The sequence below is a fragment of the Dipteris shenzhenensis genome, chromosome 32 (genome assembly GCF_047967505.1).
Source record: "Dipteris shenzhenensis isolate YYH24624 ecotype China chromosome 32, Dip_SZ_1.0, whole genome shotgun sequence".
Taxonomy (NCBI): domain Eukaryota; kingdom Viridiplantae; phylum Streptophyta; class Polypodiopsida; order Gleicheniales; family Dipteridaceae; genus Dipteris; species Dipteris shenzhenensis.
Window position 1 is genome coordinate 10,635,863 of NC_141627.1, and position 15,659 is coordinate 10,651,521.

The following is a 15,659-nucleotide window of genomic DNA, read 5'->3' on the forward strand; positions in this document are numbered from 1 at the left end:
GTCTTAGTAACTAGGAGAGTAGGATCCTCACTTTGTCAAGAGAGTGATAGAAAGCAACGCTTGCCTATAAGTGAGAACTTGCTCCTGAAAACCAAACCTCTATGACTTTGAGGGGGGTTGGGAGGGAGAATAATTTGTATCTTTGCACCGGCGTACGAGGGTCGCATCTGGCTCAATACCTACCTTCCATGTCCACTATAGCATGAAGGAGATATCTACCTATTGAAGCGTCTACAAGTGCGAGTGAGTGAGCACTAACTCAGGCGGCAAATGGATCACTCTTACTGTCAAACCTGAGCTCGAGCTGAAGCACCATATGTGAGCCACAAATCCATCCCGTGCAAGCCCATCCACTCGTCCATCACGCGATACAATTGATCCTCCATCATGGCATCAAATATCGATGGTGTCCACTTCTCCACACTTGTGGAAGTAAACTGAAGACCCAAAAAAGATGCATGTAGGAGATGACCCCACTAATCGAACCCCCTTTTCGAGGCTACAGGATCAAGACTGCCAACTCTAGAGGCATAGGATACACTCTAGGATCTCAAGGTAGTCACACGGCCCCAGCCTCCAAAGGGAGCCCATCGCATAGTCACGGAGCTGAAAGGTGAGAGGGCCATCAAATCCTCCTTCCCGTGGCACCCACAAAGAGGCAATATCCTACAGAGAGGGGAGGTTGGGCTCCTGAAGTAAGGAAGAGGCCAGGAAAGAGGGCATGGCCTTGCCCTTGTCTAAGGGCAAGGGGTCAAGCAAGGCCGGCTCTAGAGCAAGCACGAGAGGAGGAAGAAGCAAGTGAATTTGTTGCGGCATGGGGGGGGCGAGGGGCGGGGGGAAAAGGGGGGATGGATGACAAGGGTGGTGATAGCAAGGAGGACGGGCGGAGGAGAGAAGGGAGGGGGGGAACGGTCCAAAGGGCGCGGTGGGAGAGGGGAAGGGTTGTCAACCAATTTCGTAGAGGAGGCTTGTTGTTGTACAAGTGCGTGCGAACTCTGGGCCGCCTCCTCTACAGTCATGGTGAGGTGGGCGGGGAAAGTAGTAGCCACCGAAGCCTCAGGAGCTCCTGCTATAGGGATACTTGGGTGCTCGGAAGAACTCTTGCTACGAGGGGGATCTACTGGAGGAACGAAGGGCACACTCTTTGGCGACGGTGGGCTTCCTGAAGGGGAGTCCCCTGACTGATCCTCTTTGGAATGAGAGGCCGCATGCGCTCTCTTCTTGTGGTTAGTGCATTGTCTACGGTACTTAAAGGCCCACTTCCTTGTTTTCTTTTTTCCGACCTTAGTCCACTTTCCCTCGGAGGGCTCCACCCAGGGGGTCTGGGACTCTTGCTCCTAGAGCTACCTGTGGGGCCACTGGGTCCTATCCTCTTGCGGCTCCCTCTGCTGTCTCTGCCTATTCTGCGGGAGGGGGGGGGGGGGACTTTGACCACTAGCGCATTGGCACATCTGCCAACAACGAAGACACTGGCCTGGTAACCTGGATATCTCCAATCTCTGTCGAAGCGTTCCCACTATATTGTAGTATTTCTAATATAATCACAATTCCACTAGAAGAAGTCGCACTTGTAATCCTAACCCATTAGGGTGTAAGAAAGAATTTCAAAGCCTCATTTTTATTGTCAGTCTATGAAACAACTTATGCACAAAAGACTTTAGTCACAATGGATTGATTATGCTCAGATTCAACACTTAAATTACAAATAAATAATAATACAATGTAATAGAGGAATGGTTAAAATAGCACATTTAAAGTCAGACGGGAGTAAAAAACAGATTTTAAAAATAAAGAAATTAACCTACCTTCATTTCGTGGTGGAAAAATGGCATCCCTCCGATGGTTATAAACATAAGAGTTTCAAATATGAGAAAAAGGCAAGATGCCCTTTCCTGTGAGCACCACATAAATTTTAGCACATATGGATTGGAAAGTCTATTGCCTTTAAATCATAAGGACGGCAGCTTTGCATTCTGAAAATAAGAACCACGTACAGAATTGACATTCATGTAATATATGGTTAATGATGGTTCTTAGGTTCAATGTATTGTAGTCTTTTTGCAACAGCACTTGAAAAGCTAGCCAAGCATGCTTGAAACTATTTTGCCAACAACAGAATCTTCAAAAACCAGCCAAGCATGCTTGAAACTATTTCGTCATATTATTGTCATGGAGCTCCTACAAGCCAAGGGTTGAGAAAAATGTGATACATGCCTGAATTGAATTTATTGAGTGGTCCAAATTCACGAAGATGGTCCCAATCATTAGCATCACCATAAATGAAAGTATCAAACGTGTCCAATAGTGATGTAAGTTCCTTGTCATGCTCAAGAAGGATCGGTAACTCAAAACAACAGTCTGAGTAGCAAGATTCGCATGACTACCTAAGTTCACCAAGACTGCACCTTTCTGGGAAAGAAAAACGAAAATGTCAGGACAGAGATAGTATTCTGATTCAGGATGCTTTTATTTTACGATGTCATAAACCCTGCTTCCATTTTCTGTTTGTTTGATAGATTATTTACAGACCAAACTTTTCATATAGCTACTAGGGCTGTACCCATGGCTATGTCATGATTAATGTACACATCCAAACATATAACTGACATTTTCTGCCTACCTTTTGTTAGTTGTGAAGGCATGACCAAACGGGGAGAATTACAACTTTTTGCACTTCAGTAAACAAAGAGACATTTGTTAGGGTTTACCCTAGAGGATACATCAGTGATCTTTGTCCCCATTCTTGTACATGTATCTGAGTTTTGATATCCGGTTACAAGAGTTTTCTCAACATTTTCAGGGATCTCACCTCCCAGACCATCAACCTTCTCGAGGTCCTGCAGAAAGTAAAGCATGTTTACCATAAGCAATCTCTTACAGAATTAATGACTCTGATACTGTTTAAAATACCTGCAAAGATTGCATTGTTATACTTATTTCCTCATACTGTGACAAATGAGGTTACATTACCTGCAAAGATTGAGGTTACATTACCTGCAAAGATTGCATTGTTATACTTATTTCCTCATACTGTGGATGCCTTATTTGCAAAAAATAGCTGACTGGATTGTGCTGTGTTGAGCCGTGCAAGCCACTCCTCGTGAAGTGCTGTATGAATGAAAGTAACTCATCAAGAATAGACAATGGATAAGTATGCCAGCCATGTTGTTCAAATTGTATTGCACTATGGTCGACCAAGTAAAATGCATAGAAAGCATTAGGTAACCTGCCCCACATGGTCAACATGCATGGAATTGATGAGCATGTAAATGCGAAACCACTGGCCGAAGTCAGTATCGTAGAACAATTAAGTCAAGGATGATTTAGTCACGACAAACTCTGTTGACAGCTAGATGCATTTTAGTTCAGTACAAGTATGTACACACCTCTGCTGCAGAGTATGTCTCACCAAAGTAAATCATCTTTCCGGTTCCTAGGACCAGCAAATAGTCAAAAAGCTGGAAAAGATCATGGTTGGGTTCACGGAAGCACGCTACAACTGTTCTCCCCTCTTGTGCCAAAAGCTTGACTTTTGTCATATATAACATTGCTGAAGAGCTGCAAAAGATTATAAAGAGCAAGGTTTCAGTTCATGTTCTCCCTAGGCTTGAGGATAACACACGTTCAGTACTTATCAATCATCTTATTTCTTCACAGTGAAAGAGGTATGCTGATTAGAACATTCAGAACAACATATATGAACTCGTCAATTGATGTAGTTTTACAGATTCTCATGGAGAAAAATCAAACTTGAGGTTAGCTTCATTCCGTGGATGCACTTTTATGCAAATGAAAAGGCTTAAAGCTGCTGCAAAGTAGAAAGAAGGTGCCTACTTTTCTTTACTTGGAATAAAGAAACGTGGTGCCTACTTCGATGACATAGTGATCACGATCCTACCATTTGGGAAAACCTGGCCTTTCATGAACTGTCCAATTCAGTCCTCTCACACATTGAGATTTGGTCGGTTTTTCTTTGAGACTTCAATAACTTCCAGACATAGGAAAGAGTACTTGCTTGAAGGAGGTTTTTAAACACTATTTCATGGACACAAGTATGGAGGAGCACAAACGAGTTATATGACATTCACTAAGAAGTCGCGAGTAGTAGAGGGTGGGTAGCATTTTTCTTCATGGTCCAAAAAGTGCACTTCTATCTATCACTAAGGAGTTAATCCTGACTTATGATATCCTCTTAATTGGCAATGAGGGTGGCTGCTGGAGATACTTGTGCTGGTCTCCCATCACCAAATTGCATTGGGTAACCCAGATCTGCTCCAACCACCTTGTCTCCCAAACACTATCCTTAAGTAGGGTACATGCCACTGACAGGATGGAGGGATCAAGTCTGCACCTCGATTTGAAAGACACTCTGTCCAACAATCTTATAGCCTGGCGAGACCAACTCAATCAACGAGGCATGAGTCCCTTTCTCAACTAGGTTGTCATGCCCCAAGCGACATCTTGCTCCATCCTCTGTGTCCGAGATACAATTCACAAGGTGTCTGTGCTGCAGGATTTTCACAGAGAATGCACTATCACCTCAAGGGCTCTCTGTACACAGTAGACACACCTTCCACTCACTCAGATCTGCTCCAAACGTGGGCCAATGAGCACAAACGGTTATCGTCCTCTTGCTGCCATATCCCTCCTATGGCTTGCTGGACCTCCTACTCCTGTACCAATGCATCAGGAATCCCGCACCCCTTCTGAGGAAGTCCTCAAGGGACTGTTCCAAGTGAATGTCAGACACCCTTTTGCCTACCAAGATTGGATGTAAGTAATTCCCTTTCTATAGCTCGATGTAGCCCGGAACTCAATCTTTCCAAAGTACGGGGTGTAGTAGAAGAGTAATCACAACATCTTTTCTAGGTAGAGAACCACTTGAGCCATGTTGACTTCCTAAATGACCGTTTTGCTCATTGAACTTCCACATTGATCTCACCACTTCTTGCACCTTGGCACTGGTTCATATCTTTATCACTTCTGAAAGTTGCTAGTACCGTTGTCTTACTTCTTCCCATCTTGCTCCTTCAGTAGTCCTAGGGTCGTTGCAGCCTCCATCCCACCATCTAGTAACTCTGACATAGACACCTTAGTAGGATTACCAAATATGTTAGCTACAAATCGTGTGCAGCTAACATATGGATTGCATTTGTTTGGACATGCATTTAGAATGTCTGGGCCTATTTCCAAATTGCCTTAGGAAGCATTTGCTTAGTAAGTGATGGGCTTGGCATGCTCACAACCCTCATGCACTATGCTCACTCAGTGAATGATGGGCTTGGCGTGCTCACAAGCCCTCATGCAGTATGCTTGCTCATAGGAAGCAAGATCGATAGACGAATGTGAATTGGTGTGCAAGGGCACAATGCATTGGCTATTATTCATGCCCTTAAAACAAGTAAGCATTTCTTGTTCGGGTAGAAATAGTTAGAACTGATTGCTAAGCATTGCGGTAGCCTTCATATCATGCCAACTGCTCAATGGTCAGACCTATCTCAAGGTTAGCAAGAAAATATTGAAGCAGTTAGGTAAGACGTGTCCAATCTGTCCCAGCATAAATTTGGAACTTTCCCCATCATTTTGGTTACCAATGATGTAGCCATGAAGCTTTAGTTATCCAAGAAGACGTATCCAATGTTCCATGTATTGTGGCTTTCCAACACCGTTTGTATCTTGAGACCCTTGAGCCCCCCCCCAACTCGGCATATAAACAGATACTATTGTAAATTTGCTCCTTTGAATCTCACGTTATAGGTTCTTGCAAACGTAGTGAACTGCAATCGAAGGCTGATGTGGTGACGCGAGTTCCTGTACCTTGTTCCTCTAATGGCTTCATGGCTGTAGCTTGCTAAGGCTAAACGAAGAAGCCGAACGACAACGTCACCAACCAAAATTCAGCACAGCCTGATGTTCCGCGCATCGTTCGTCCGCACCGTCATCCCTCTTTTCCAATAACCAAGCTCTGATACCAAAATATTACATTCCCTTTTCAATAACATGTTCCATTATGCCTAAGTCTACGATGAATCACCGTACACGCACACAAATTATCCTCCCAGCCTATCTGAGTGTTCGCAAGCTCTTACGAAAAATCTTCACACGTGAATAGCTCCTGCTTGCAAAATCCACCAAGCCCCAAATCCCTAGATGGATCTAGTATGCCACATGTCCTCATTTTAGGGTGCCTCCTAAATGCACCATATACCCCTCTCTTGGGATATGCATTAATTCACTTGCCCCTAGGCACATTACACATTCAATGCATTTAAGACCCATAGCCTTAGATCCATCTAGTCCGTGTCATGTCACCCTCATCAAGGACCTTGACATTAACCCCTTTGACCATTTACATGAAGCCCAATAAATATAATACAAACATTGGAAAATGTCGACTGACCCTTCCGAGGTCATGTTACCTCAACTTGAGCGTAACAGTCGTAGTTTTCCTATACACTTAAGTATCTTGACAACGAAACAGCCTTTGCACTTGCACTACTCTCGAGATGCTCGAGATCAACGCAAAGAAGAAGAAGCAAGTTTGACAAGTTCACATTTAGAATCACTACAACAAGAGCCTACAAAGAAGAAGACTCCTCCCCAAGAGAAGAGATTACCTCGGTGATACATGAAGACCTTGAAGACTTACGGGTAACTGATATCCATGAAGTAAGTGCTGATGAAGGGAGAAGATACAAGAGGAATCACAAAGCTCTCATAGTGAACTGCACCTTGAGGGTGAAGATGCAAGACATGGAATGGAATGAAAAGGAAAAGCAAGACTAAGAAATCATAATGGAAATGAAATAATGCGAGAAATAAATATACAACTAAGCAAAGTACTTACATGATCAAGAAAGGCATGAGGCTTGATTAAAATGAAAATATAGGATAGGCACACACACTCTAAGTGTCAAATGTATATGAGATAAGTCCCATAGTGACACATGGCACTCTAGGATATAAAGTAGATAGTACTACTCTAGAACACACTAAAAGTCACTCAAATTGACTCCATTTCCTAACACCCCCCCATGGAGGAAAGGTGAGGGACTACTGGAATGGAACCAAGAACAAAACATGACAATGATGGTCATCAAAACTGTGCATGCCGGTCTAGAACTAGACATAGCTCCCACACAATCTATAGTACTACTCTAGAACACACTAAAAGTCACTCAAATTGACTCCATTTCCTAACAGAGGGCTCACATCAAAATGATTCATGAGGAATAGACCTTTGAGGAAGAATAGGATGTCCCTGATTGGCAGAAAGCAAAGAAGGCTACGATGGATTCCATTGAGAAAAACTACACGTGGGACTTGGTACCTTGGGTCAACCACATGGAAGGGAACCAACAAAGCCAAGTACAAGTTAGATGGTACACTTGACCAGTACAAGGCGAGGTTGGTAGCTCACAAGCTGAAGGTCTAGATTTTTTTTCTTTCATGAAAAAGACTTCTATTTAAGTATGAATAAAAACATGCAAGAGCAAGCTCATACAACACACATAGCATGAGATAAAAGTTTAAAAACTCTTCAAAATGAGGTAGGAAAAATCCAAGGCTGAGGCTGAAAATGCCACCTCAACCTTGTAGCAGACTCCGAGAAGAATGGGGAGCCTCTCCATCCCCTAAGGAATACATCTCTCCTGGTGGGAGCGGCACTAGAGGATCCATGTATGCTCATCCAAGTGCCATCAATGTGTGTATAGTGTCTGTCCAAATACAGGCCAAGGTATGAGATTGGTGGACTTGGGAATGGTATAGCCTCAGTGCATCTAGCTCTCCAGATATAACATGTTGAATGCTAGCCAAAATCTCCCATGAGGAATTCACCGAAGCATGTACTGTTCTGAAAGACAGGGCTGGTACATCAATGTAACGAAAGAAGGGGAGGCTCTTCTCGTGATGCCTTTTGTCAATCCATTCCCACTCTTATGGGTCCCACTGTAGATACTTGATTGGGGCCCCACCATAGAGCCAAATCTCTGTAGATGCTAAACGAAGAGAGAGAGAAAGAGAGTGTGCAGTACAGTACGAGTCGAAGAAGAAGTCACATCAACTTAGATAGATAAGGTTCCTAAACACAAGTACAAAGTACTTGTATCTAGGCCTAGGACTAAGTGTCCTAGGTGTCACATAGGACTAAGTGTCCTACGTGGCATAGTAAGCACTAACACAATAAGTGCCTACACTTATGCCTACAAGGCACATACCATGGCCTATAGGGCATCACTAGAACCACCAAAAGATGGCCTACAAACCCCCCTCCATGGGATGGGCTGAAGTACTCTGGAAACATCTCAGAATACCTGGTAGTTTCTGGTCATGGTGGCACATGTGCATCCAAAAGGATATAGCCACCTATGAATGTACAAGGAATGTCAGATCATGTAACAAAGGGAACCAAGTGTAAAGCCTGTCGGAAGACTTCGAACTTGGGACGAGGAAGTGCCTTTGTAAACATATCTGCGATGTTGTCCTCTGTGGGAAGATAGGACAACTCTATGTCGCCTGCTGACAACCGCTCCCGAACATAATGATAGTGAACTTCAATATGCTTGGTACGCGCATGAAACACTGGGTTACGCGCAATGGCCAAAGCACTCTGGCTGTCAATGTAGACAATAGTGGAGGATGTCTGGCAAATACCAAGATCTGTAAGTAACTGTCGAAGCCAAACACACTCTACTGTAGCGGTGAAGGCTGCCCTGTACTCAGCCTCACAACTAGACGTGGCAACTGTCGGTTGCTTCTTGTTGAGCCAAGAAATACATGAATTGCCAAGCAAAAAACAATTGCCAGTATGTGACACTCTGGTGTCGGAACATCCTGCCCAGTCACTATCCGTGTAAGCATGCATGGTAAGTGAACCCTGATCACCATAGAAGAGAGCTAAATCCTGAGTGCCTCTGAGATATCTGAAGACTCTCTTCACTGCCTGCCAATGCTGTGAACTGGGCATGTGCATGAATCTGCTAAGCTGAGATACTGCATACTGCAAGTCAGGTCTGGTGTGACATAAATAAATAAGACATCCAACAGCTTGCTGATAAAGAGTGATATCACATGGTGGGCTCCCATCATGAGCTGAGAATTTGAAGCCAGGGTCCACTGGAGCAGAGATTGGCTTGCAATCCTCAAATTGAAAACGATCAAGGAGCTGTCCAATATACTTGGACTGAGACATCATGATACCCCCCTCAACATGAGCAAACTGAATGCCCAAATAATAATGGAGCTGTCCCATGTCTCACATGTCAAAAATCTGCTGCAAGTCAGCCTTGAAAGCTGCAATTTGCTGAGTATCTGGGCCCGTGAGAAGCATATCATCCACATATAAAATCAGCACTAAAAAATCAGATCCACTCCCACGGAAATAAAGAGTGGGTTCTGTGGGACTATTCTGAAAACCAAGGGATAGTAAGTGTGCATGAATTTTGGCATACCATGCCCTGGGTGCCTGCTTCAAACCATAAAGGGCTTTTCTAAGCCGGCATACCATATTTTCAGAATTAACAACCTCAAAACCAGGAGGTTGAGTGACATAGACTTCTTCCTGCAGATCCCCATGAAGAAAGCAGTCTTGATGTCAAGTTGGTGCACTTGCCAATGATGATGGGCTGCAATGGCAATGACACATCGAATGGTAGTAATCCTGGATGTGGGAGCAAATGTCTCCTCAAAGTCAATGCCTTGTTGTTGGGCATACCCTTTGGCAACAAGACGGGCTTTGTATTGATCTATGCTGCCATCAGATTTTCTTTTTAATTTGTAGACCCACCGCGTTCCAATGGCATGCTTGCCAGGTGGGAGATCTACTAATTCCCAAGTGTCATTTTTGGCAATAGATTGTAACTCAGCTTTCATTGCATCCATCCACTCTTTGCTGTCAAAAGCATCTTTATGGCACAAAGGCTCTTCATTGCAAGCTGTAGCAAGGAGTGCAAACTCAAGAAAGTGACCATGCTGTCTATTCCCTGATCTTGTCCGGGCAGCAAAAGGCTGATCTTGTTTGCTGTCCCTCAATGTATCAAGAAGCCATCTGGGAACTTGCCTCTGCTGTCTATTAACAGCTCTTTCTTCAATGACTGCATCATGAGTAATGGGATCATTTTGTGCCGGAAGAGAAACCTGCAAATCAGCATGAGGTTGAGGCTGATTATTGCTTTGTGGAGGGCCTGCAGGAGGCGCATGTTGCTGCTCAAAATCCTCTTCTGATGATGGTAGAGGTAACCAAGATTCAAAGGCATCAAACATGTCAATATCTGGCTTTGCTTTGCAGTCCACAAGAGGAGAAGCTGAATGTTCAGCAAAGATCACATCTCTACTGACAATAATCTTCCCGGTATTTGGTTGATATAACCGATACCCTCTGCTCTCCTGGCTGTAACCAATGAATATGCATTTGATTGCCTTGTCATCAAGCTTATGTCTCAGCTGAGATGGTACATGAACATATGCAAGAGACCCAAAAACTTTCATGTGTGAAAGTGAAGGCTTCCTGCCTTTCCATGCTTCATAAGGTGTAATAGTCTTTAATGCCCGTGTAGGTGATCTATTCAGCACATAGTTGGCACACATTACTGCATCAAGCCAAAATTTATTGGGCAAAGACTTGGCCTTAAGCATGCATCTGGCCATCTCCATTGTGGACCTGTTTTTCCTTTCAGAAACAGGATTTTGCTGAGGAGTGTAAGGAGTAGTGCATGAGTGAATAATGCCCCGTGAGGAAAGAAATGCATCAAACTCCTTTGACATATACTCACCCCCCCTATCTGTGTTGAGGGTGACAAGCTTGCATGCTGATTCATTCTCAACCATATTCAGCCATCTCTGAAAGCATAAGAAAACTTCAGATTTGGCCTTTAAAGGATATACCCAGCAATACCTTGTGAAATCATCAATGAGAGTCATACTTGTATCCTCCAATGGCATTTGTCCTCATTGGGCCACAGACATCATTGTGTACTAGCTGCAATTTCCTTTGTGAGAGTTTTGGACAATTCTTTTGAAAAGGAAATCGATGCATCTTACCCAAAAGACAACCCTCACACACATGTTTAGAAACTGTGTGAGTCTGAGGTACATCATTAGCCATCTGCTGTGAATGTAGCTTTGCAAGAGCTCTATAATTGAGATGGCCCATTCTCTCATGCCACAGATGAGTTTCAGCAAGCTGTGAATCTGAAATAGCCAATGCTTCGGTATAAAGTGCAGCTGCATGATGATCAAGGTGATAACCTTTTCGCAAAGTGCCAGTGAGAACTATGGCATTGTCATCACGAAGATCATATACTAGGCATCTGTAGCCATCAAAAATTACTCTGAAACCTGAGGTAGCAATTGCTGAAATTGAAATCAAGTTGACTTCAATTCCAGGCACAAAAAGAACATTTGTCAGAGTGACAGGATGGCTGGAAATGGATGTGAGCTGCACATCTCCAACTCCTTTTACAGCATATGAAGCATTATTGGCACATGTAACAGTCCCCCCTCGAGGTGCATCAGCTAAAGAATGAAACAACTGTCTGCAAGATGTGACATGCTTGGAAGCACCGCTATCAAAGTACCAGGACTGAGCATCATTAGAAGTAAAAAGTGCATCAGCTTTGGAGGGATCAAATGAGCAATGGACAGCCCATGCCCAATCATCCTGAAGAGCATGTGCATGTGAAGCATCTGATGGCTCATGGGATTCAATGGCATGTGAGGCATTAGCTGTCGATCCTGCTTTCTTTTTCTCTGAAGCAATGCGCTTCCTGCATTCTGAAATGTCATGTCCAGGCTTGCGACAATAGTTGCATCTTTTCTTCTTTCCTTTATCTACTGTATTTTTAGATGCAGGGGAGGAATTACAGCTGCTATGTGTAGAGGAATTGCAGCTGCTATGCGCAGATTTTGGCTTGTTCATAGGCTTGGAAGCCTTGCCTCTTCCTGTTTGCTGTGAAGCAAATGCATGATCAGGAATAATGGCTTGTCTGTTAGCTCTACTTTGCTCTTCCTGCAAAAGCAAAGTAACAAGCTGATCAAAAGAATAGTGGTCTAGATTACCCATGGCCACTAATCGAAGGGTTGTAGCAAACCCTTGATATGTATCTGGTAGTCCATTCAATGTAGTACTGACAAGCTGTGAATTTGGCACCACTTCATCAATGTTGGCAAGCTGTTCCATGAGGTCCTTGACCTTTGTCAAATATGCATCCATTGACTCACCTTCATTCATATTCACTTCCTGTAATTGCCTTCTCAAATATGCAACACGAGCTTCATTGCGAATCTGATATAGAGAAGCCAATTTATCCCAAGCATCCTTTGCTGTCCTGCAAGAACGGATGTGTGCAATAATGATTCTCTTGCATGATAAAGCAATGCATGAATGTGCATTTGGATCTCTTGCATCCCATCTAGACTATTCTTGAGTTGGAAGAGCAACAGCAGGAGTGCTAGAGGAAGAGGCATCAGGAGAAGTACCACTTGCAGAAGGTGCAGCAGTAGAAACAATTAATGAAGGATTGGCTGGCCTCAGATCAGCCCCATAAACAATATTCCACAAATGCTTTGCAACAAGAATATGTTTCATGAGATAAGACCACATCGGATAGTTGGTGCCATCCAACTTATCATCTTCACGAAGAACTCCAAATAAATCTTGATTGTTCCCAGCCATAGCAACTGTGATAACTTGTAAAAGACCTGAAAACCCAAAAGCCTCAAGGCTATCACTGCAATAAGCTGGCTGTTCCAAAAATGACAGCAAATATCTGCAAATTTCTGACCCAAATCAAAGGGCAAATGCAGATCTGACCCAAATGTGACTGTGACAGGCAATGTTCACTGCAAAAACAGCAAATTTGGCAAAAGCCCCAAATTTATCGAGGGCAAATAAGCCAAAAAGAGGGCAAATTCAGAAAAGCCCCAAATTTTGCTGAAATTTTGCAAATGTGACCCAATGTATGCAAATCTGACTCAATGTCCTGCAAATGTAACTGAATGTCCTGCAATTTGACTTAATGTACTGCAATCTGATGCAAAAACAGCAAACTTGGCAAAAGCCCCAAATTTATTTAGGGCAAATAGGCCAAAAACAGGGCAAATGTGGGAAAGCCCCAAATTTTGCAATGTCCTGCAAAAGCCCCAAATTGCAAATCTAGATACCACTGTAAGTAAATTCGCACTTCGAAATTGTACAAAACACTCGGAGCAGGTACAAGCTATACGGTCAGCTGTTCTCAAAGTACACTTGTACGGAATGCAGGTACAAGTTGTACGACGGCTGATCTATAGGTGAACGTACGGAGCAGATGATCATACGGAGCAGATGAACCTGTACAAAGCAGGTACGGTGCGAGTACACTTGTACGGAGAAGAGCGTACGGCTGTCGCAGATACTTATTCCGTACGGCGATGCGCAGGTGTACGGCGACGGGCGGTACGATGTACGGCGACGTGCAGTACGGTACGACGATGCACAATACGTAGCAGAACCGTACGGTTGTACGACGCAAATACCGCTGAAGGTACGGTTGTGGCCGTACGTTGTACGGTGATGCAGCGTGCAGGTACAGCCGTGCAGGTACAACGCAGGTACCACTGAAGGTACGACGGAGCAAATAGCGATGAAGAGCCTCGAACCAGATCTGGGAGAGTGTCGACCAGCAGGGCAGAAAACTCTCCAATAAGCAATGGAGTACTCAGGGCTGAGGAAAGCTGGAAGGCTAGAGCAATACCTGCTCTGATACCACTGTAGATGCTAAACGAAGAGAGAGAGAAAGAGAGTGTGCAGTACAGGACGAGTCGAAGAAGAAGTCACATCAACTTAGATAGATAATGTTCCTAAACACAAGTACAAAGTACTTGTATCTAGGCCTAGGACTAAGTGTCCTAGGTGTCACATAGGACTAAGTGTCCTACGTGGCATAGTAAGCACTAACACAATAAGTGCCTACACTTATGCCTACAAGGCACATACCATGGCCTATAGGGCATCACTAGAACCACCAAAAGATGGCCTACAATCTCCATGAACCCAAGGCCAAGAAGAGTGGGTCACTGAGAATCCACGCCATGCTCTCTAAAGCCAATGACCTTGATAAGCTGGAAAGAAACCCCTGAAAGAACATCCTTCCATGCACAAAGCCTGCCTATGTGTCATAGATGAGGTCAGCAAGAAAGGGCTACAATTGCAAGCTGATTGCCTTTGCTAGAATTTTATACAAGGTGCCCAAAAGAGTAATAGGGCTTCACTGTGATACCAAAGTTTTGCAACCCTCTTTTCAAATGAGATGAATGAGGCATAGTATCCGAGTCCCAAACACATGCAAGGTTTTGGTAATGGGCAATGAAGAAAATTGGGGAAAGCCCATCTGGACTTGGGCATTTGTCCTTATGAAGAGCAAGTAAAGTAATCTTAAGTTCCTTATTGGTGAAATGCGCATCAAGTGAGATTCTCATATCCTCTTTCACCAATAGTGGAATGTGTTTGATGGCCATTTGGGTGAACATACAGGGAACCTCCAGGACTGCTACTGCTAGGAGGGTTGCTTTTCTCAGAGTCTGGAAGGATTGTCCTTTCTTCTTTGACTCTCCTTCAGGGATGAGGTGGCATTTTCAGCCGCCACCTAGGATTTTTGTTTGCTCATTCTAAGCTATTTTTTTCTCATGCTTGACATGATGTACTCCCGCACTTGAGCTTGCTCTACGGTTTTTATTCATACTTAATGAAGTACTTTTCTTGAAAAAAAAAATAGTGGAATGTGCTGCCATGTCTGCACTCTGGCCTCATCTCTAATCGGCGTGTCGGTGTAAATACCACCGAGGCCCTATATGTTCCAACTAACAATCCTCATCGACAAGAGGAAGTAGCATGTAACGCCTTACTCGACCTAGTGGCGGAAATAATCCCCTCAATGAGGGGAGACGTCCTGCTCGAGGAGTGAGGGAGAGAAGTGGAGGAAAATCCACAGGTGAAAGAACCCGTCCACCTGAAGGAGTCACCCTGAGATCAAAAGGGATGCCAACCACTACGTCACCGAAGGTGGAGTGCACAAAGTCCACATCCGAAATATCCACTAGATCCGCTAAGGCCAAAAAGGAATTCTTGAAGTTTAGGACTGGCGTTGGGGTACATAAGATGTTTGGAGTCGAAACAAGAGAGAAAGTAGATGCCACCCCCTTCCCTCTATCCAGATGGGAAGAAGCTGATAAAGGATGAGCATACTCGTAAGAACCCTCATTCCAAAGATCGGCGATAGGGGCAGGTGAGGTAGCTGCAGGCAGAGCAACATCTAGAGTTGCTGCAATTGGGGCAACACCTAGAGCAAGAACCTGAGGTAAGCAAGGGGAAGCCTCAGGTACCACTTGAGGGAATGAAGATTGGGCAATCTCCTGAGCGATAGCCACTGGAGTTGCTAAAGATATAGCAAGGGAGGTCCCAACATGAACAAGAGCAGAAAACTCAATGGGGCGGCCACCCACCAAAACGTGGTTTGCAAGGGAGTGGCCTCCAAAACAACAAGAGTCTGATCTGGCGGTGGTGGAGGTCGAACCGATATTGGAGCCCATCGAAGGACCACAAGTGCCACAGGCGCTGGTCGTGTAGAGCGTGAGGTCGATGCCAGATGAGCACTCTGTCGAGGAACTATACCAAGACCTTG

The 15,659-nt window shown here is 44.3% G+C and overlaps 1 protein-coding gene across 1 annotated transcript in view; it reads right to left on the minus strand.

The window, feature by feature from the left end:
• The window catches only part of LOC147880292 (ABC transporter G family member 11-like), a 67,118-nt gene that overhangs the window by 11,649 nt on the left and 39,810 nt on the right, over window positions 1-15,659 (minus strand). The window contains exons 4-8 of the mRNA XM_087371073.1: window positions 3,387-3,558; window positions 2,995-3,108; window positions 2,709-2,837; window positions 2,215-2,409; window positions 1,806-1,892 (exon numbers count right to left, since the gene is read on the minus strand). Of these exons, the coding sequence (XP_087227199.1) occupies window positions 1,806-1,892; window positions 2,215-2,409; window positions 2,709-2,837; window positions 2,995-3,108; window positions 3,387-3,558 (697 nt within the window). The remainder of the gene's footprint in view (window positions 1-1,805; window positions 1,893-2,214; window positions 2,410-2,708; window positions 2,838-2,994; window positions 3,109-3,386; window positions 3,559-15,659) is intronic.